Source organism: Entelurus aequoreus, linkage group LG07, assembly GCF_033978785.1.
Source record: "Entelurus aequoreus isolate RoL-2023_Sb linkage group LG07, RoL_Eaeq_v1.1, whole genome shotgun sequence".
Taxonomy (NCBI): Eukaryota; Metazoa; Chordata; class Actinopteri; order Syngnathiformes; family Syngnathidae; genus Entelurus; species Entelurus aequoreus.
This window is the reverse complement of record NC_084737.1, coordinates 27,457,569-27,480,722: the sequence shown is the minus strand read 5'-3', so window position 1 is coordinate 27,480,722 and position 23,154 is coordinate 27,457,569. Positions and strand designations below refer to the sequence as shown.

The following is a 23,154-nucleotide window of genomic DNA, read 5'->3' as shown; positions in this document are numbered from 1 at the left end:
GAAACAGGCTTGTAGGGATGATATAGCCTCTGTATATATATATATATATATATATATATATATATATATATATATATATATATATATATATATATATATATATATATATAAGTATATGTGTACATATATATATATATATATATATATGTATATAAGTATATGTGTAGACATATATATATATATACGTTTCTGTGGTTTATCCGTTATACAGGGAATTTTTAAAATAAAACAATAAAATATTGCAATATAATAAAATCTCCTGACGAGCAGGGAAATCTGCGAAACAGGCTTGTAGGGATGATATAGCCTCTGTGTTTTTTCCTGACCTAACGTACATTCCGCTCTACCCCGGTATTGAGCACTGTATAACGGATAAACCACAGAAACCTCGACTGTATTTACTTATATATATATGTGTATATACTTATACATATATATATATATATATATATATATATATATATATATATATATATATATATATATATATATATATATATATATATATATATATATATATATATATATATATATATATATATATATATATATATATATATATGTATGTATATATATATATATATATATATATATATATATATATATATATATATATATATATATATATACATATGTTGGGCAGAATGGTGGTACAGTGGTTAGAGCGTGTGCCTCACTCAATCAATCAATCAATGTTTATTTATATAGCCCTAAATCACAAGTGTCTCAAAGGGCTGTACAAGCCACAACGACATCCTCGGTACAGAGCCCACATAGATACACAATACGAAGGTTCTCGGAGTATTTCTGTGTACAGTTTGCATGTTCTCCCTGGGACTGCGTGGGTTCCCTCCAGGTACTTCAGCTTCCTCCCACCTCCAAAGACATGCACCTGGGGATAGGCAACTAAATTGGCCCTATTGTGTGAATGTCAGTGTGAATGTTCTGTATCTGTGTGGGCCCTGCGATGAGGTGGCGACTTGTCCAAGGTGTAACTCGCCTTCCGCCCGAGTGCAGCTGGGAAAGGTTTTACGCTAGTAGAAAATGGATGGACTATATATATTTATATATATCACTCGGTGCCCCGAAATGAAAAATTTAGGACACACTTTTGTACTCATACATATAAACACAGTGCAACCCTCAATTAAACGTCCCTGTCCCACAGCTTTTTGTAGTTAAGTCATACTACATCATGCCGGCGTACACAGTACTACACACTCATTCTAAGTTACACATAATATGACTGACATCACATCACATGCAATTACATTTCTGATCATATTGGGGCTTATACACATGCCAGAATGATCAATGATGTTGATAGATAGAAGTCAGTCCCCACGACCCACAAGGGGTGAGTTGAGTGGGTCCCAGGACCAACAGGTGGTGATTTGAGTTGGTGTGTGACCCACTCAACTCATCCCCACTAAAAGGGGCTGTTTGCAACATTTACCCAGACGCCTAGAGGGCACTAAATTTCCAAATTATTTTAAACATTATATCCCGCCCACTTAAGTTTTTTAGCATGAAAAGACTTCACTTCAATTGGTACCACAAGCTAGTTGGTTGTGTTCTTGTTATAATTGTTTTTTGAAAAATATAATTAAAATCAAGTTGCAAACAGCTCAGCCCCATTAAATTATATATTTTTTCTGGTTTTTATATTATTTTTCTAAAAACCTTTGGTAGTGGTAAGGTACGATATGGTTAGAATATCAGATGGATTAATTTATGTTGAAAATGTATCTGAAATTAAGCAAAACTGTCACAAGAAAATTCTTATAAAATAGCATTTTGTAATAACATAAATAACACCTCAATGAATGAGTAACATTGGGGGACGGCATGGCTCGGGTGGTAGAGCGGCCGTAACAGCAACTTGAGGGTTCCAGGTTCGATCCCAGCTTCCACCATCCTTGCATGGCAGCTCCCTCTGTCAGTGTGTGAATGTACTGTATGTGTGAATGGGTATATGTGGAAAAAGTGTCAAAGCGCTTAGAGTACCTTGAAGGTAGAAAAGCGAAATAAAGGTATAATCCATTTGCCATTTAAATGAAAAAAATTAGAACCAAAAAATATCAATAGAAGTGACACTACATGTGGAAGTGTTTCGAGAATGTTTTGCATATTACCCACCACACATTGGATTTATATCTGTGTAAATTAAAATTATGTATGGTGTTTGGACATGTTTTATAATGTCCACAAAGGAACTATTTTTCTAGCGTGCTAACACATCGCCGTGCTACGGTATTAGCCGTAAAGGCTAACTTCAGCAGGAGATAAGCGAGCTTCTACGCCAGCACAAAACATGTTTGAGTTTGTAATGCACAACACTGCGATAGGACGCTTATCTGTACTGACTAAAAAACATGAACAATTATATTACAGTGTCTGTAAAGTATTAGCCCACATTTCATGTTTTGTTTGTATACAGCTGAGCTAGCCATGCATGATGTGATGCATGTATCATGATCGATATTAAAGTGACTCACTCGATGGACAGTTGTCTCTTTGGTCCAGCTGGCTGGGGATGTTTTTTCCGGTTAATTATGGGTAAGCTATCCATTTCTGTCGAAATAACTTGGCTTCAAGTTCCACATTTTGCAGCTTCGATTCACTTCCACCTCACTCTCTCTGCTTCCATCTGCTCCACCGTCTCACTCATCCTTCGCGCTGGCTTCTATAAGTAGTAGTTCATCCTCCATAAATTCAGATTCAAAAAGATAAGGTTGTGAATCCTCATTTGTCCAAAAATAGTCGTCTTCGTTGTTTGTTACCGAATCTGCCATGATTAGAACACACTCGCTCGTTTTTATCCGGAAGGGGTTATTGCCAGAAGTCAGACGTGCGCTGCTATGGAAACGGAAATAAATTTGCCCAATAATTATTTCCAGCAATGATTAAAATGACCAAAATACGGTAAATATTTTACAGTTACTACATTATATATAGCCTTGCAGTGTGCATACAAAATGTTGACGGAGGGTTTATAAGTTGTTTTAGAGGGCTTTGAAGGAGGCTACAAGGGTGGCTCCCATTAGTCGCATCTTCCAAGCGTTTTTTATCATCTTTAAAATCCGCCCCAAAGAAGACATATGTGCTCTTGTCTCTCATAATGATTGTGAATGATTGGCAAAATTCCAAACAAAGTGCAGTTCTCCTTTAAATGCTATACTTTTTTACGCAGACATATAGGCTACAGCAGTGTTTTTCAACCCTTTTTGAGCCAAGGCACATTTTTTTCATTGAAAAAATGCGGAGGCACACCACCAGCAAAAAACATTAAAAAATTAAACTCAGTAGCCGATATTGACAATAAAAAGTTGTTCGCGCAAGTGTTGGATATGAATTCAAACCATAATCAACCAGGCATCACCATAGCTCTTGTCTCAAAGTAGGTGTACTGTCACGACCTGTCACATGACGCCGTGACTTATTTGGAGTTTTTTGGTGTCTTCCTGTGTGTCGCTATCCTTCTTTGCGGGGACATTGTTGATTGTCATGTCATGTTCGGACGTACTTTGTGGATGCTGTCGGCTCCACACGCTGTAAGTCTTTGCTGTCGTCCAGCATTCTGTTTTTGTTTACTTTGCAACCAGTTCAGTTTTAGTTTCGTTTTGCATAGCCATCCCTAAGCTTCAATGCCTTTTCTTAGCGGCACTCGCCTTTTGTTTATTTTTGGTTTAAGTGTTAGATACCTTTTTACCTGCGCTCTGTCGTCTGCATATTGTGATCACGACAAACCATGTTCCCGACATCTACAAAGCACAGGGGCGCCGAAAAGGGGGGGTTAAGGAGACGGATTCTAGGGGCCCATGATGGAGGGGGGCCCAGAGAGGCCCCTAATGATGATGAAATTATAATACAGGGGGCCCTGTAAAGATTCTTTTCATGGGGCCCAAAATCCCTAGCAGCGCCCCTGACAAAGCAATTAGCTACTTGCTGCCACCTACTAATATGGAAGAGTATTACATGGTTATACTCTGCCGAGCTCTGGACAGCACCGACACTCAACAACGGCACATTTGCAGATTATTATTACTGCTTTACGAAAAATATTCTTAACCCAAATAGGTGAAATTACATATTCTCCCACGGCACATCAGACTGTATCTCACGGCACGCGGCGCAGTGGTTGAAAAACACTGGGCTACAGCACCCTGAGAGCGACAAGCGGTAGAAAATGGATGAATGGATGGATATTACAACTAGGGGGATCAAATGATTAAGTTTTTTTTATTACCTTTATGAACAACTTTTTTCAGGACTCCATGAAAACTCTTTCCCATCTCTCATCTCTCGATTTGAACGCCCAAGAAAAGAAACAGCAATACGGCATTTTCTGCTCAAACTCTACACTCACTCTCACTTAATGCTACGCTCAAGCTGCTTGACCATTATGTGATTTAAGCCATGAAGAAGAAAAACGCATGTGACGTCATATTCAACCCAGCAATTTGTTCGTCTCGTTACTATGACTCCGCTTTACAATTGCTATGGTATAGACCAGGGGTCGGCAACCCGCGGCTCTGGAGCCGCATGCGGCTCTTTAGCGCCGCCCTAGTGGCTCTCTGGAGCTTTTTCAAAAATGTATGAAAAATGGAAAAAGATGAGGGGAAAAAATATATTTTTTGTTTTAATATGGTTACTGTAGGAGGACAAACATGACACTAATTGTTATAACACACTGTTTATATTAAACATGCTTCGCTGATTCGAGTATTTGGCGAGCGCCGTTTTGTCGTACTAATTTTGGCGGTCCATGAACTCACCTTAGTTTGTTTCCATGTATAACTTTCTCCGGCTCTCTAGGACGTGTTTTATGCCACTTCTTTTTCTCTCTCATTTTGTCCACCCAACTGTTAACGTGGTGCGTGAATGCACAAAGGTGAGTTTTGTTGATGTTATTGACTTGTGTGGAGTGCTAATCAGACATATTTGGTTACTGCATTAATGCTAGCTAATCGATGCTAACATGCTATTTAGGCTAGCTATATGTACATATTGCATCATTATGCCTCATTTGTAGGTATATTTGAGGTCATTTAGTTTCCTTTAAGTCCTTTAAATGTATATCTCTTGACACACTATCTGTATGTAATATGGCTTTTAATTTTTTGCGGCTCCAGACAGATTTGTTTTTGTATTTTTGGTCCAATATGGCTCTTTCAACATTTTGGGTTGCCGACCCCTGGTATAGACTGAGCGTCACACATGACGCACATTAATCATGTGAAAAATAATTTAATTTGATTTCTGATTTCAGATCCTTTATTACAATCAAAATTATTCATAGCCTTAGGACATTTGGAGTGAAAGGTGCAGTAATTGTATTCAACCAGGAATTTTCTTTCTTGATCAAAAATGTCACAGGTGTCTATCAAAAGATAAAAAGACAATGCATACTAGACATCATTGTGGAATAAAATAATTGTAATACTAATAATAATTTTGGGTTGCGGAGGAGACCCTGCCCCAAGTAGAGGAGTTCAAGTACCTCGGAGTCTTGTTCACGAGTGAGGGAAGAGTGGATCGTGAGATCGACAGGCGGATCGGTGCGGCGTCTTCAGTAATGCGGACGCTGTATCGATCCGTTGTGGTGAAGAAGGAGCTGAGCCGGAAGGCAAAGCTCTCAATTTACCGGTCGATCTACGTTCCCATCCTCACCTGTGGTCATGAGCTTTGGGTCATGACCGAAAGGACAAGATCATGGATACAAGCGGCCGAAATGAGTTTCCTCCGCCGGGTGGCGGGGCTCTCCCTTAGAGATAGGGTGAGAAGCTCTGCCATCCGGGGGGAGCTCAAAGTAAAGCCGCTGCTCCTCCCCATAGAGAGGAGCCAGATGAGGTGGTTCGGGCATCTGGTCAGGATGCCACCCGAACGTATCCCTAGGGAGGGTTTAGGGCACGTCCGACCGGTAGGAGGCCACAGGGAAGACCCAGGACACGTTGGGAAAACTATGTCTCCCGGCTGGCCTGGGAACGCCTCGGGATCCCCCGGGAAGAGCCTGACAAAGTGGCTGGGGAGAGGGAAGTCTGGGCTTCCCTGCTTAGGCTGCTGCCCCCGCGACCCGACCTCGGATAAGCGGAAGAAGATGGATGGATGGATGGAATTTTGGGTTTGACTATCCATTTCTAATGTTTTAGTAGCAGGGTCTTCAAAGTGTAAAACAGTGAGCCTGCCTTTAGAGAACATAATTGGATCCTGATTTTCTGTAGCATATATTGTGGATTTTTCTCTCTAGACTCTGTTCACGCTCTCACCTTGGGAAACATCAATACATTTTACACTAAACAGGGTTTCCGCAGGGCATTAAAAAGCATTAAAAGTCATTACATGGATTTGGCGAGAATTAAGGGCTGAAATGGCATTAAAAAGCATTACATGCAATGTCCAGAGGCAATAAAAAATGTAATACAGTTGTAGAACTTGGCTGAACTTAATAATGTTGCAGTCAATGATAAATTGCTACGTCTGTCTGTGTGTTTCTTTTCTTCATTTCTGGCTTTGAAACTGGATACAAGAGATCTTTTAGAGGGAACTGCACTTTTTGGGGAATTTTGCCTATCGTTCACAATCATTATGAAAGACATGACGACGGATGGATTTAAACATTTTTGTTAAGCATTCTAACTTGTAAATAAACGTAAATAAAAGTCCGCTTACAGCGTAGCCAATGGGAGGTGCTTTATTTTTCCTCATAAAATTCAATAAATAACCATTCAAAAAGCACCAACAATACTCAATTTACATTGTGTGACTTGAATATTAACCAAGTATTAGTCATATATTGTTTTTATAAGTTCTAACGCAGACAAACTCTTTATAGCGGTGCCGTGATCACGACAGTGTGTCCCTATGTTTACATCATCGAGTGGTCTGCTGCTTCCTCAACCACCATGCCATGATTAGATGAACATCTTCAACCTCAGCTGCCTCATACAGTGCTCCTCCCCCTCTGTTTGACAGCTCTATTTAATGTCCAAACAAGTACGTCCGCCTGACTGTGATGTCACAATGTAGCCATACTGCAAAACACCACGGGCAGAGGCATCCAAAACTGTGTGCAAGCTCATGCCAGAATGCATGAACCTTATGATTTGACACTATTGCATTTTTATAACAGAAGTATTCAATATCCTAACAATATGTATAAGTCAGAAAAAAGGAAATGCATCATAGGTCCCCTTTCAGCCTGTGTTATTGATGCTTTAAAGGAGGGGTGTCCAAACTTTTTTCCACTGAGGGCCGCACACGGAAAAATTAAAGCATGTGGGGGCCATTTTGATATTTTTCATTTTCAAACCATAACAAAATATATTGATTTTTTATTTATTTTACCTTTAGGGGTCCCGGGGACCATAAAGGGTCTCAGTCATTAAAATGTTAAAAATAAGTCAGATTATTGTTATTTTTTAATTATTTAGTGCTTACAGTAAATCTCTATATCAACTTCAAGTTGATATAAAGTAATACAAATTAAAAAAAAATGTTTTATGGCTTTTCTGTCAAAAACAACTTAGTTTTTTTTAATAGTAAAACTGAAATATGCAGTATTTAGTAATTAGAGCCCTAAAAGATCAATAATGCAGGACATCATTGATTTTAATTATTTAATATTTTTGAGTAATCACAGTGGAAAGATAAATAAAAAATCACTAAATATATTTGGGATCCAAAAGGTGCCCCACTCATAAAGTGATACATTTTTATTAGGTTTTTCTTTTACTTTCAACACTTAAGTAACGAGATCAACTTCCATTTTATGCTGGAACAATTATTTTGTTTGTTTTATGAGCTTTTGTCAAAGAAAACTTTGATGTTTTTATATGGCTACTGCACAATATATGCAATATTTACCACATAAAACATGTTAAGGGGAAATATTTGAAGTAATTGGAGCCCTGAAAATAATTCATTATAACATGGATTTTTTTGTCATTATTTTTTTTTTTTTGAGCAGTGGCAAAAAAAGAAAAAGAAAGAAAGACAAAAGGAAAAAAAACAGCCTGCATGGCAGCTTTTATGTCAACATTGCAAGTTTTTCTCCTTAGATTTCACCTCATTCCACTTTTTTTAATGTTCTTTTTTATTTTTACAATAGTATTTCCAGAATGTGTGGCGGGCCGGTAAACAATTAGCTGTGGGCCGCAAATGGCCCCCGGGCCGCACTTTGGACACCCCTGCTTTAAAGTACCAATGCTTACTCACAGCAGATGGTACTTGTTGTCAGGAATAATCCAGAGCTAAATGTGGGTCTGAACCCTATGTACTCTGGACATAACACTGTGCTTTACTGACATATTGATTTGTGTCACCCAGGAGTGGAAAGATGGCCTGGCTAGCCCTGAGGATCTGTCGCCGGCGACACTCCAGTCCCCCGGTTACATAACTGACTCGCTGATTGGCTGCACGTCACTTCCTCACACACAGGTCTGTCACCACAAAGTACTATCTCACATATGGCGAAGTTGGTAGAGTGGCCGTGCCAGCAATCGGAGGGTTGCTGGTTACTGGGGTTCAATCCCTACCTTCTACCATCCTAGTCACGTCCGTTGTGTCCTTGGGCAAGACACTTCACCCTTGCTCCTGATGGGTGCTGGTTAGCGCCTTGCATGGCAGCTCCCGCCATCAGTGTTTGAATGTGTGTGTGAATGGGTGAATGTGGAAATACTGTCAAAGCGCTTTGAGTACCTTGAAGGTAGAAAAGCGCTATATAAGTATAACCCATTTATCATTTATTTATTATATCAAACAGAAGATGTGCCAGTATCCCATTTGCGGTTGAGGATGGTTTTATGCACAAGGAGGTTGAGTTGGATCTCATTTTACTAAACCGTTGCCTGGGCAGAGGGTAAGAAAGGGGACAAGTAAGGACCCAGTCTGGTGGAGAGGTGACATCATCATTGCTCTTTGTCCCCATGGCCCTCTAGGAAGATGACTAACTCTGTTGCCACTGGCAGAGATCATTTATGAAGCAAAAGCAAACACAGCAGTGAGGGAGGGAGAAACCCGACTGCACTAAAATACATCGAGACACACACATCTCGATAAATGTCAGGGACTCTTAAATGAATACAAGTCTCTCTGTGGGCAGATCGATGTGCCAGAGGGCCTGCGAGGACAATGTTAGGAAGCAACCTGTGTGATGCATGACTCACATGCAGAATGAGAAACACATGTGCTCAAATAAGAACTGATGCCACGGGCTTAGACACGATGCTTTCATCTCTCTGTCAAACACTTGGAGCGCATCAGTTAGGTTCTCAGTTTGCAGAGAAACAAAGTGCCTGCATAGAGTTGATAAAAACAATCTGAGTGTTGGAGTAGAAAAAATGTAATTTGTGTTTCAGTAAAACATCAAAGGCCCCTAATAAGATTACATCAGGCGGGTGAGGTCAGCGCTTTAGTGTTTGTGCTCCCAATCTTTAAAGAGGGAGAACAAGAGAGGTGAAGAGAGATTCAATTATTGGTTCAGCCATTTTAGAGATCTTTTTCTATCCTTTCTATATCCAGTCATGAAGATATTACTCTTTGACCTCTTTTCTACACATCTTTGTCTCCATAATTGAATACCACCCCTTAGCAAGTGCACGCTTCCTAAGGCGTCTTGTTTTGCTGACATATTTTGTGATTATGCAACATGATACGCAACATGAAGCGTGACACATTACAGGGTCATCAAAGTCATATTCTTTGAGGACTACATTGTTGTTATGGCTGCCCTCAGAGGGCCGCTTGTAACAGTCAATTTATATGTTCATGAATGTATAAATAGCTCATGATTAGTGTCTCATTATTACAGCATTGCATATGCATTTGATTATTATGGATAACCCGCCTTGAAGTCATAAGTCAAGGTAAAAAAAGCCCCCCAAATATTTTGGAATATTTTGTAGCATGACCAGGTAATAGTCAATCAATCAATGTTTATTTATATAGCCCTAAATCACAAGTGTCTCAAAGGGCTGTACAAGCCAGAACGACATCCTCGGTACAGAGCCCACATACGGGCAAGGAAAACTCACCCCAGTGGGACGTCAATGTGAATGACTATGAGAAACCTTGGAGAGGACCGCATATGTGGGTAACCCCCCCCCCCCCCCCTCTAGGGGAGACCGAAAGCAATGGACGTCGAGTGGGTCTGACATAATATTGTGAAAGTCCAGTCCACAGTGGATCCAACACATCAGCGAAAGTCCGGTCCATGTCAATCAATCAATTAATGTTTATTTATATAGTCCATAGTGGGGCCAACAGGAACCATCCCGAGCGGAGACGGGTCAGCAGCGTAGAGATGTCCCCAACCGATGCACAGGCTAGCGGTCCACCCCGGGTCCCGACTCTGGACAACCAGCACTTCATCCGTGGCCACCGGACCTGTGCAACTCCCCCTCCATAAGGGAGAGGGAAGCAGAGGAGAAAAGAAAAGAAAAGAAACGGCAGATCAACTGGTCTAAAAAGGGGGTTTATTTAAAGGCTAGAGTATACAAATGAGTTTTAAGATGGGACTTAAATGCTTCTACTGAGGTAGCATCTCTAACTTTCACCGGGAGGGCATTCCATAGTATTGGAGCCCGAATAGAAAACGCTCTATAGCCCGCAGACTTTTTTTGGGCTCTGGGAATCACTAATAAGCCGGAGTTCTTTGAACGCAGATTTCTTGCCGGGACATATGGTACAATACAATCGGCAAGATAGGCAGGAGCTTGACCGTGTAGTATTTTATACGTAAGTAGTAAAACTTTAAAGTCGCATCTTAAGTGCACAGGAAGCCATTGCAAGTGAGCCAGTATAGGCGTAATATGATCAAACTTTCTTGTTTTTGTCAAAAGTCTAGCAGCCGCATTTTGTACCAACTGTAATCTTTTAATGCTAGACATAGGGAGGCCCGAAAATAATACGTTACAGTAATCGAGATGAGATGTAACGAACACATGAATAATGATCTCAGCGTCGCTTGTGGACAAAATGGAACGAATTTTAGCGATATTACGGAGATGAAAGAAGGCCGTTTTAGTAACACTCTTAATGTGTGACTCAAACGAGAGAGTTGGGTCGAAGATAATACCCAGATTCTTTACCGAGTCGCCTTGTGTAATTGTTTGGTTGTCAAATGTTAAGGTGGTATTATTAAATAGATGTCGGTGTCTAGCAGGACCGATAATCAGCATTTCCGTTTTCTTAGCGTTGAGTTGCAAAAAGTTAGTGGACATCCATTGTTTAATTTCATTAAGACACGCCTCCAGCTGACTACAATCCGGCGTGTTGGTCAGCTTTAGGGGCATGTAGAGTTGGGTGTCATCCGCATAACAGTGAAAGCTAACACCGTACTTGCGTATGATGTCACCTAGCGGCAGCATGTAGATACTAAAGAGTGCAGGGCCAAGAACCGAACCCTGGGGAACTCCGCACGTTACCTTAACATAGTCCGAGGTCACATTGTTATGGGAGACACACTGCATCCTGTCAGTAATATAAGAGTTAAACCAAGACAAGGCTAAGTCTGACATCCCAATACGCGTTTTGATACGCTCTAATAAAATATTATGATCAACAGTATCGAAAGCGGCGCTAAGATCAAGAAGCAGCAATATAGATGACGCATCAGAATCCATCGTTAGCAACAGATCATTAGTCATTTTTGCGAGGGCTGTCTCCGTAGAGTGATTTGCCCTGAAACCGGATTGAAAAGGTTCACAGAGATTGTTAGACGCTAAGTGTTCATTTAGCTGCTGTGCAACAATTTTTTCGAGGATTTTCGAGATAAACGGAAGGTGGGACACCGGCCGGTAGTTTACCATGAGTTCAGGATCGAGGTTAGGTCTTTTGAGTAGAGGATGAATAACTGCTTTTTTGAATGCTAGGGGAACAGTGCCAGAGGAAAGTGATAAGTTTATAATATTTAACACTGATGGACCTAATAATACAAAAAGCTCCTTAATAAGTTTCCCAGGAATTGGGTGAAGTAAACATGTTGTTTGTTTTGTCCCATTTACACATTTTAACAATTCCTCCAATGTTATTTCATCAAAGAGAGAGAAACTATTTTGGAGGGCAGTGTCCGTCGTATATACAGTCGTATCTGTGTTAATAGAACCCAGTTGTAGCTGGGATGCATTGTCTTTAATCTCTTTTCTAATGAGTTCAATTTTCTTATTAAAGAAATTCATAAAGTCATCTGCTGAGTGGGTGGAGCTACTGGGAGGAGTCCCTTGTTGGGTTAGCGATGCTACTGTACTAAACAAAAATGTAGGATCATTTTTGTTGAGGTGGATGAGATTTGAGTAATATTTAGCTTTAGCTGAGGTAAGCATGCGTTTATAAGTTATTAAACTATCACTCCATGCTTGATGGAAAACCTCAAGTTTAGTCGCACGCCATTTGCGTTCAAGCTTTCTACATGATAATTTATGGGCTTTAGTTTCTTCTGTAAACCATGGGGTACGCCTTTTAGGGGCCCTTTTTAGCTTTAGCGGTGGTACACTATCAATGGTGTCGCGCAGGGCGTCGTTAAAGTTGTTAGTGAGGTTATCAATAGAGCCGACATAATTTGGGAATGGTGCCATTACCGAAGGCAGTAGGTCAGCAAGAGTCGTCGTTGTGGCAGCATTAATGTTGCGGCTGCTATAGTAGTTATTATTATTATTATTAGTTTGTTGACAATGAGTCAGAACTTCGAATTTTATAAGGTAATGATCGGACATTACTTTAGTGTACGGGAGTATCGTAACTTTAGAGGTGGTGACACCCCTGACAAGCACTAGATCTATCGTATTACCGTTGCGATGCGTGGGTTCATTTATTATTTGTGTAAGACCACAGCTATCAATTATAGTCTGGAGCGCCACGCATGGAGGGTCCGATGGGGTATTCATATGGATATTAAAGTCCCCCATTATGATTATATTGTCGGCGTGCGTCACTAGATCAGCAACAAACTCTGAGAATTCACTGATAAAGTCCGAATAGGGCCCAGGGGGGCGGTAGATAACAGCCAGGTGGAGAGGCAGCGGTGTGACAAACCTCATAGTGAGCACCTCAAATGAATTATATTTATTATTTACGATAGGTGTAAGATGAAAGTTTTCATTGTATATTAGTGCGACACCCCCTCCCCTTTTAAGAGGACGGGCAACATGTGCATTCGTATAGTTAGGAGGAGATGCCTAATTTAGTGCAAAAAAATCGTCTGGTTTGAGCCAGGTCTCGGCGAGACCAACAACGTCAAGTTTTTTGTCTCTAATGACCTCATTAACTAATAACGCTTTGGAAGATAATGATCTTATGTTTAAAAAGCCCATATTATAGGTAGTGGGCTGTTTTGAGGATTGTTTGTTGAAATTATCCGAAGTAGCAATATTAATAATGTTGCGTTTATTATGCGTAGTGCACTTTAAATAGTTTCGACCATATCTAGGAATTGATACGACGGGAATTTTCAGATTGCTTGCTTGGTGCTGCGAAAAATTGAACGCATCATAGTTAGCCACCTCAGTAGATTGTATGTCTGCCTCTGACACAGTCACAAAAGAAAAAACATTATGTGAGTTGTGTTTTATTCTAAGATAATTGCTATGTGTGCAGGGATTATCCAGCCTGGTGCCGGCTAGTTCTAGTTTAAATGGCTTCTTACCCGGACACTCCACGCTTCTTTGAGGATTAGCTTTTCACTTTGTTGTTAGCCCCGCTCGGCATCCCCGCTTCTGCTTCCGCTCACACCGCTTACGTCTCCTCCATTGACGGTCCCTGCTAGTACTTGACTCCGCTGATTCAAAGGCCGCTCGATGTAGCCCGCGAAGTATTCCCATGCTAGCGAGGAGGTCCACCGTACATGCATCTTTCAGTGTATAACGACCCAATCCATCCACATCCAGAATTGTCTGTCGGTCGTATGTGATCACAGAATGTCCACGCTTTGAGCCAGCCATGAAATAGACAGAATTGACGGGTATTTTTGCCAAATCGCTCTACACTCCCAAGAGCGTTTGCAAGCCGCTGCCTTTAGGGCGCCGCCATTTTGTCCTTTAGTAACATTAAAAAGATATGCAGTTGCCTGTACTACATGTTTTTCTCTCAAAATTTAAGACAACAAATATATTTAGCAATAAAAAATGAAGTGCTGTATTGATGATTCATTTTTAAATTAGATTAATTAGATTAATTAGACTTTGTATTTGAGTTAATCATGATTAACCACAGGTAAATAGTTGCTTGCAAAATTCAAATGTACGTTTAAAAGACCTGAATCTTGAAGTCATAAGTCAAGGTGAAAAAAGATAATTTGATAACCCAAAAAAATGTTTGGAATATCTTGCAGCATGACCAGGTAATATTAACATTAAGAAGATATGCAGTTGCCTGTACTACATGTTTTTCTCTCAAAATTTAAACAACAAATATATTTAGTAATCAAAAATGAAGTGCTGTATTGATACTAGTGCTGTGAAATTATTAATTTTTAAATTAAATTAATTACACTTTTTATTTGAGTTAATCATGATTAACCACAGGTTAATACTTGCTTGCATAATTCAAATTAACGTTTTAAAGACCTAAACTATTGGACACAAATGCTTTTTTTTTTTCAGAATGTCATCCAGGAACATTTAAAAAAAATGTTTTACTTAAATGCACGTCATTTGTTTGCTCAAAACTTGATAGCAGTTTAATCTAATGTCCCAACTAGGTGTATTTGGAATCGAAATTTGCCAGCAAGCACGGCAGTTAGAGTCTCCTCACTCTTCTTTGCACTGGTGTATGCATTCACCTGATCACTGACCATATAAAAACTTGTGCCGCCTTTCAGATAACCATCCCTGTTTTAAGGGGAACTGCATTTTTCTCTCTTTTGTGAAGTCTAAACTATAGAATACGTCTCGTACTAGATGGCTAACAATGTAGCTTATGGTATTATTCCCCCTACAAAGCCCTCTAAAAACTTCTAAAACCCACCAACAATAGTCTATATACATGCCGTGATCTGCGTATTAATCAAGTATAACAGCGAACGCCGAGGAACTAATTTAAGTAACACGCCGCCCTGAACACCGAGGTAATTACATACTGCAGCTATTGACATACTAAGCTGCTGCTGCTGCATTGCCTCTGAATTGGTAAAAGTGTGTACTAGATTACAAATCATACCTCTCACTGGTATAGTAGAAGGTTGTGGTCATAAGGCGAGAAGTTTATAAAATTCAACTTAGACCTGAAGACATCGCAAGGAAGACACAAAAGGACGCTCGTTTGTTCCCACCTTAGGTGAAATAACTGAAAACATGTTTTATATTCTAGTTTCTTTAAAGTAGCCACCCTTTGCTCTGATTACTACTTTGCTCACTCTTGGCATTCTCTCGATGAGCTTACTCCTTCAAGACTGTTGGAAAACCATTTCAGGTGACAACCTCTTGAAGCTCATTGAGAGAATGCCAATAGTGTGCAAAGTAGTAATCAGAGAAAAGGGTGGCTATTTTGAAGAAACTAGAATATAAAACATGTTTTCAGTTATTTCACCTTTTTTTGTTAAGTACATAACTTCACATGTGTTCATTCATAGTTTTGATGCCTTAAGTGACAATCTACAATGTAGGGCTGTGAATCTTTGGGTGTCCCACGATTCGATTCAATATCGATTCTTGGGGTCACGATTCGATTTTTTTTTCAATTCAACACGATTCTCGATTCAAAAACGATTTTTTTTCCCGATTCAAAACGATTCTCTATTCATTCAATACATAGGATTTCAGCAGGATCTACCCCAGTCTGCTGACATGCAAGCAGAGTAGTAGATTTTAGTAAAAAGATTTTATAATTGTAAAGGAAAATGTTTTATCAACTGATTTCAATAATGTAAATTTGTTTTAACTATTAAATGAACCAAAAATATGACTTATTTTATCTTTGTGAAAATATTAGACAGTGTGTTGTCAAGCTTATGAGATGCGATGCAAGTGTAAGCCACTGTGACACTATTGTTCTTTTTTTTTTTTTTTTTATAAATGTCTAATGATAATGTCAATGAGGGATTTTTAATCACTGCTATGTTGAAATTGTAACTAATATTGATACTGTTGTTGATAATATTCATTTTTGTTTCACTACTTTTGGTTTGTTCTGTGTCGTGTTTGTGTCTCCTCTCAATTGCTCTGTTTATTGCAGTTCTGAGTATTGCTGGGTCGGGTTTGGTTTTGGAAGTGGATTGCATTGTTATGGTATTGCTGTGTATTGTTTTGTTGGATTGATTAATTAAAAAATAAATAAAAAAAATAAATAAATAAAAAAATCGATTCTGCATCGCACAACGTGAGAATCGCGATTTGAATTTGAATCGATTTTTCCCCACAACCCTAGTAAATAGTCATGAAAATAAAGAAAACACATTGAATGAGAAGGTGTGTCCAAACTTTTGGCCTGTACTATATATCCATCCATCCACTTGTTCCTCTGGATGGATGGGACAGGCTGTACAGTCATCTTGACCCACATCAAAAACACACTCCAACAATTCAATGCGGTTTTGTTTTGTTCCTTATCAAAGAGTAGGAACATACTGAGAGGAAATAAGTGGCACTGTTATTGTGCGATATCATCAATGTCGTCTTTGGCTTCCAGGGAGTGGCAGCTACAAAGCTGTTCAATTTAATTTTTCCAGATGTTGACATAATGAGAGCATGTGAAACAAACTGTTCCTCCTCACTGTGAATGCATCCTGAGTCTGATGTGTGCTGGACATTTAAGGAGGCGCAAGCTGCCACCACATCATTTATAAGACCACGTGAAAGCAATGTAGTATATCAGGCGGCCGTCACTACAAATTGAGGGGGAGATCTTTGTTTTTATATGAAACTTCAACATTTGGACACTCTTATGGTTAAGTTTTTAGTTTGCTTCATGGACTTGTAGAGATGTACCACTATTTTTAATGGGCTTCTCAGTTGGAAAACAAAACACGCACCAGAGGGAGATGGAGATAATTCTTCCTTTGGGGTTTGCCACAGAACATCTGGATGTGTTTAGGGAGCAAGGCTGACCTGTCAACCAGGCTGAAGTGCTCTTAGTGGGGCAAAACGGGCCTGTGGAGTCAGGGTCTTTGGGGAGCCTCTCGCTCTACTCCTCTACCACGCAATTTTAATTTTGTTGATTATTAATATTCGGCTATAGTTAATGTCTACAACCTATCTTATCCTGACGAAAATAAGATAACTAAAACGTGAATGACTAAAACAATAACAACGTTTTGAAAATTACATTTTACTCAACGAATAAAAATTAAACAAAAATGTCGACTGAAACAAAATCAAGTCATAATTAATTTTGTCTTGTAGATGAGTGGACAGTTTTTAACAGCGTATGTGTGAAAGAGGGGGCGGCGTGTGTTAGGAGAGCCAATCAGATGCTTTTCCTTGTATTTCTTACAGCCAAAACAAGAATGTAAGGATTTAACTTGTTCCACATTGTAATATGCTTACACCTGGGAAAAAGTAAAGCGGACACATTTTATTTTTGATGACATGAGGCCATCAACAGGCAAGTCTTCTATGATGACATCTACACAACTGAAAGTTAAAGCTATTTCTACCGTATTACTTATTTCCCAAAACATATCAAGTCATTTTGTCTGCCTCGAGGAATCGTTTATTTAATGGTAAATCTAAATGCATGGCACTTTTACCAAGGAAGTGGATGCGGTGTTTCCTCTTTATTTATTTATTTATTTATTTGAGGCTCCAGCCCACCCACAACCCCGAGAGGGACAAGCGGTAGTAAATGACAGGATGGATGGACTAAATTTGCACCGCCACATACAAAATGGGCATTTGCTGCTTCTGATTCTCCCGCGTTCATAAACAAATTATGATGAAGGCATGCATGATACATACATACCTGCTTTGCCAGAGGCATAGTATTAAAAAAATATCCGAAAGATATGTATTAGCATTGACCTTTGCAGCAAAAAATTACTAATTACATCAATCCTGACCAAAAGATTGTATACTTGTGTGTTAAATGCTTTGCTGGTAGTTTAAGTAAAGGTGCTCAAAAAACTAGACTAAAACTAAATCAATTAAGATGAGTAAGATGTGTCTAAAGCTAAAATACAATATTGTCAAAAGACTATGACTAAAACTAAATTAAAAAAACTGCTGTCAAAATTAAACACGGATGCCGCGCTCTTTTTGTCACTTTCTCTCATACAAACAAGCACACTGAAAAAACGTATGTTATTTATGTTAATTATTTGGATCTACATTCAACCCACTTCCTTGTAGTCTAGACAATATGTATTGGACATGTAAGTGTAAATGTAAATGTAGCTTTACACTGCCATGTGTGAATGTGGAGTGACTGTGTAGTGTCTCATTTCTCTGTGACCCGCTTTGAGTGTCTTGAAAAGCGCCATAAAAATCTAACACATTATTATCAATATTAATAAATATTGCATACATTTTGCTCCATAGTCACTTTTATAACTTGCTTTCTGAGTATGTTTGTGTGTTGAGGCGTTCTTGCAACTGAAACCCTCCTCACCGCACCCTCCCCAAAAGGATCAGAATTTTCTATGCCCTCCTGCTCCGGTCCGGCTGCGCCAAATATTAATATAAATCCATTTAATAAAGTCAAATACAAATAAGGCAACAAGAGAAGTATCCCACACTTCTCTTTTGTTAAGTAAATATGTACAGCAAATACAGACATCTACATCAACAATAGGTTTTGCCAAAGTAGCTGGACAGGACAAAAAATAAATAAAAAATAAATATATAGATGTATACATTGTTTCAATACATATCTTGAAGATGAACACCGCCATTGTTTTAGACCATCAAAAATAAACTTCATAAACAATATAATGGTACATCAACTTAAGAGTGCCCCAACTTAAGAGTGTTTTGAGATCAGAGATGCTTCTCGGCTATACGTTTTGCTTTAAGTTGCAAGCAAAAAAATGTAGTTACACATATTTCCGCCAAGAATATCAGCCAAGAAAGTTAAAATAAAATGAAAGACATTTATCCATGAAAATATAGAAAAGCTGCTGATGGTGACAGCATTTATTTCACTGCATGTCGGTGTTGCCACGAGTAGATGAAAATAATAAAAATTATTCCTACTCATACCAAGTAGTAATGTCCAAATGTCGCCGCTTTTTTGTCTGAGTTTAGAGACAAATCCAACTTCATAAAGGCCAAAATTGACTAAACAGTCCTGTGTAAAATGTCGAGGAAAAATAAACACTGAAAGATTTTTCAGAGCAGTGGGGAGGGCATGAGACGGTAAGGAATGACACGCGAGGCTGCAGGCAGCAGCCAACAATCTTGGATCAGATAGCTGGGGAGAGATGACGGGCAATGCAGGCAGAGAGAATACTGTTTACTAGGATTCCCACACACAGTAATACAACCCACACACTGTGATGTCACAGTGTGCCGACTGTTTAAAAAAAAAAAAAAAAAGCAAAACACAGCATTCAAAGGCATCCAAAGCCAGTGTTTGTAATAACGGCGTTGGAGTGTAACGCTTTACTAACGGCATCATTATTTTTCAGTAACGAGTAATCTAATTAATTACTCTTCCCTTTGTTGCAATGCCTTTGCAGTTACTGAGAATGTGAAGTGGCTCGTAGACCAGTTTTGGCTACACTTTTCAGCCACATATCAGCTGCATGCAGAGAGAAGTGGTGGGGATGATGGCGCTGTTGTAAATGCGCTGATGATGATGATTGGCTGGATAGGCGGATCATGACCTGCCCACGCTGACACGCTGTCTTGCTGCACTCTATGACTGACACACAACAAGACCCGCGATAACTGCAAGTACTGGCACCATTTTTCGCTCACTGAAATTAAAGGCCAGAATGTTTATGTAACATGCACGCCTGGAAAAAGGCGTTTATCCACGTCGGCCTTAAGCTACTAAAATCGCACCTCACATCAACACATGCCAACATGACACTTGCTCCTGCTGCTAACCCAACCCCAAACCCAAATGCAGCCAATTTAAAAAATTTAATCAAAATCATCCCATTTTGAAATTTGGATTAATCATGATTTATCACAGGTGATTAATCGTTTACATAAATAAAATTAGCTTAAGAAAAAATATATCTATATTTGTACACAAATGCAATTTTTTTGTCAGAATGTCATTCAGGAATGTTTTTAAATGTTTCACTTGAATACATGTCATGTATTTGCCCAAAACATGGTAACAGTTTTATCTAATGTTCTTTCAGGCTGTATTTTTGTATACAGGTACGTTTGTACAAATAATTGCACCACCAAACGTTCCTTTTTACCTAAGTTTACATTTTTGGTACCACATTGGGATTTGTACTTTCAATATTTAATGTTGTTACTTTACGGAGTATTTCTTTCTTTTAATACATTGTTATTTCTATGCATATCACATGGCACACTGCAATCTATTGAGTGCATATAAATGCCAAATGTTTGAGAATACTGTATATACTGTTTTTATGTTTCAAGTCAGTTAATATAAACATCTTTGACGTTAAAGATCTTATAGCACATAAAGAGTATAAAAGAAAGAAAAAAGAAAATAATGTCACAGTTATTTTGCTGAGTAACTAAATACTCTTTCAATGAGTTATTTTTTGGGAGAGGTAATTTGTAACTCTAACTAACTACTTATTTAAGATAAGATGACCAACACTGCTCACATCCAAAAGCATTAACCTCATGATTTGATGCGTTGGCATTGTTTAACACGAGCATCCAACATTGTAACAACATTTATATGTCAGAAATTTTAGGTAGTTCTCCTTTAATCAGGGGAACGCAAGAAGAAAAAACATATTTCTGTGACTGTTTACCAGAAAATACGAAATACAAAAACTGCTTAGCTTTCATGTTTAATTGTTTTTAAAATGAAATATTAAAAAATATATATCTGGTGGCAAGTGATTCCGCAATAAATACAATTATCAAATAAAGAACAAAGATAAAGCATATAGAAAAATTAAAAGATGTAGGTGGCCACTGGCACATTTTGTGCATTAAAGATGCTAAAAGCAGTCCCTATGTAGGTCAATATACTGTGTTATAAGCTATATGAGCTTTGTGTTATCGGTGACAATGCAAATTAGTGTAAAATTTATCTCATTAATAACAACCAATGTTATTTTTTAGAATAAGCTGTGAGCCAATAAAGAACAAGTTGTGGGCCGAAAATGGTTTGAACCAAAGAGTGTTAATAGTGTTAATTATTATTTTATTTTTAGTAAATGAAAGTTAGAGGGTCTCTACGTTCTGGATTTTCATCACTATAGTTTACCATACCGTCCGCTAGCTAAATGCTGTTTTTGTCCACCTAGATCTTCACGCCTGTGCCTTAAAAGTGTATGTACATGTGTGTGTGTGTGCAAGTTAGTGTGTTTATTTAACGTTAGGATCTGCTTGACTTGGACAATGCGTCACAGGGATTTAGGTGCGGACAGACGACATTTAGATGGACAACATCAAGGGAAAGGGAATAAGCCAGTGTCTAAAAATAGAGGAATAATTGTAATAAGATCTAAGTTATAAAAACAAGCTGCATGTGTGAGGTACTGAGTTAGCACTGATTTTAGAAACATGTTTAGTTGCAACGTACACAATGACTGCTCCAAAAAAATGTATCAATCCTAGGAAAGTGGTACAAAATTGAGGTTTGAGGTTGTGATATACCACAAAGAGATATACCACAGCAACCTTGGCTCGACTCTGCATACATTTCTATTGGAACCGAGATGGGAAACTTCATTGTAAATGTTGTATCATAAATAAAATAATACTTGTCATGTATCAAATTAGGATGGAATTGTCAGATGGTAAACAAGAAAATAACATTTATGAGGTCATACATCAAGTTATAAATCAGAACAGCTCTGCTGTAATTATATGGCTCATCCTCTGAGCCAACATGTGTCAGCTGCTGTAGATACACAAGTAACTTTTCATGCTTATCTCCTCATCTCTCCATCCATCTCTCTGGGGCTGATGTCATCTGATCTATTACAGTGACAATCTCAATCTGGTCTTCTTATCATTCAATACCTCATGTGTCTTCCCTGTCTCTCATCTCCTTAGCAACCTGCGTCATTATCATGCACCTTCTGCTCTTTATCTCTACTCAAGCTCGTTATTTTTTACATGATCCGCAATAATGATGGTGCGCTACTTTTATGTCCTCAGGACACTCTGGACACTCAGTCCACCTCTGTTGTAGCAGACGACAGCGCCTCTATCCTGATGGATGACACCTGCAGCCAATGGTCTTCAGCGGCTGACACTGAGGAGGAGCGGAGGAGCGCCTTGGAAAAAAGCTTGTAGGTTTTCTATTGAAAAGTGTGCAACAATACTTTATTTGGAAGGACTACAATGTCCATTATGAAATATAGTGTGCATATTTTCCACAACTAATGCACTTTAGTATAGTGTTGCTGCTTTTTAGTTTACCTTTACTTCAATGTGTGTAACATTACAGCTGTGTACATACAGTAAGGGTGCACTCATGCTATGAACATGCTTAACACCGAAACTCTGGCTTATTTGACACGTGCGAAGTTTGTGAACACTGTGATATACCAAAGCATGGCTGGAGTTGTGGAGTTTTACCATAGTACGTTTGCTATGCATGAACACATGCACAGGTGCCATACCTGAACATGTCTTATATTAGATTTAGATAGCGATGTGTGTTATTGATAATACGCCACATTGCACAATTGCTACATTACGACTTTGTTCTTGGGATATTGTAACTTAATTATTTTTAATTTTGCACTTAAATTTTTTTCAACTAAGAATTGAATCAGATCTGACGTGGGATGGTTATTAGTCAGAGTTCATATCTACAGTAGAGTCAAACAAAAATCAAATCTTAAAAAAAACAGGAATACATTTTTACCCTAAGAAACAATGTCAATTCAATTATTCTGTTCCATACACCCAAAAAATATGAACACATAACACATTTTCTAGAGAATGATTATTGTTTGGTTAATTGTTAAAATGGTTAAAAAGTTGAAAAACTTATTCGGGTGTTACCATTGTACGGAATATGTACTTCACTGTGCAACCTACTAATAAAAGTCTCAATTAATCAATCAAAAATCAAATTTTACATGATCCTAACCTACATGTA

General features: G+C 38.7%; 1 protein-coding gene across 4 annotated transcripts in view; it reads left to right on the top strand.

The window, feature by feature from the left end:
* Positions 1-23,154, top strand: part of arhgef25a (Rho guanine nucleotide exchange factor (GEF) 25a) — a 141,697-nt gene that overhangs the window by 88,775 nt on the left and 29,768 nt on the right. For 3 of the 4 annotated variants that reach the window (XM_062053098.1, XM_062053097.1, XM_062053099.1), the window contains 2 exons: positions 8,329-8,439; positions 22,203-22,336. In XM_062053098.1, the coding sequence (XP_061909082.1) occupies positions 8,329-8,439; positions 22,203-22,336 (245 nt within the window). Of the gene's footprint in view, positions 1-4,771; positions 4,895-8,328; positions 8,440-22,202; positions 22,337-23,154 lie in introns of those variants that run through there. The other variant, XM_062053100.1, reaches the window with a different exon arrangement.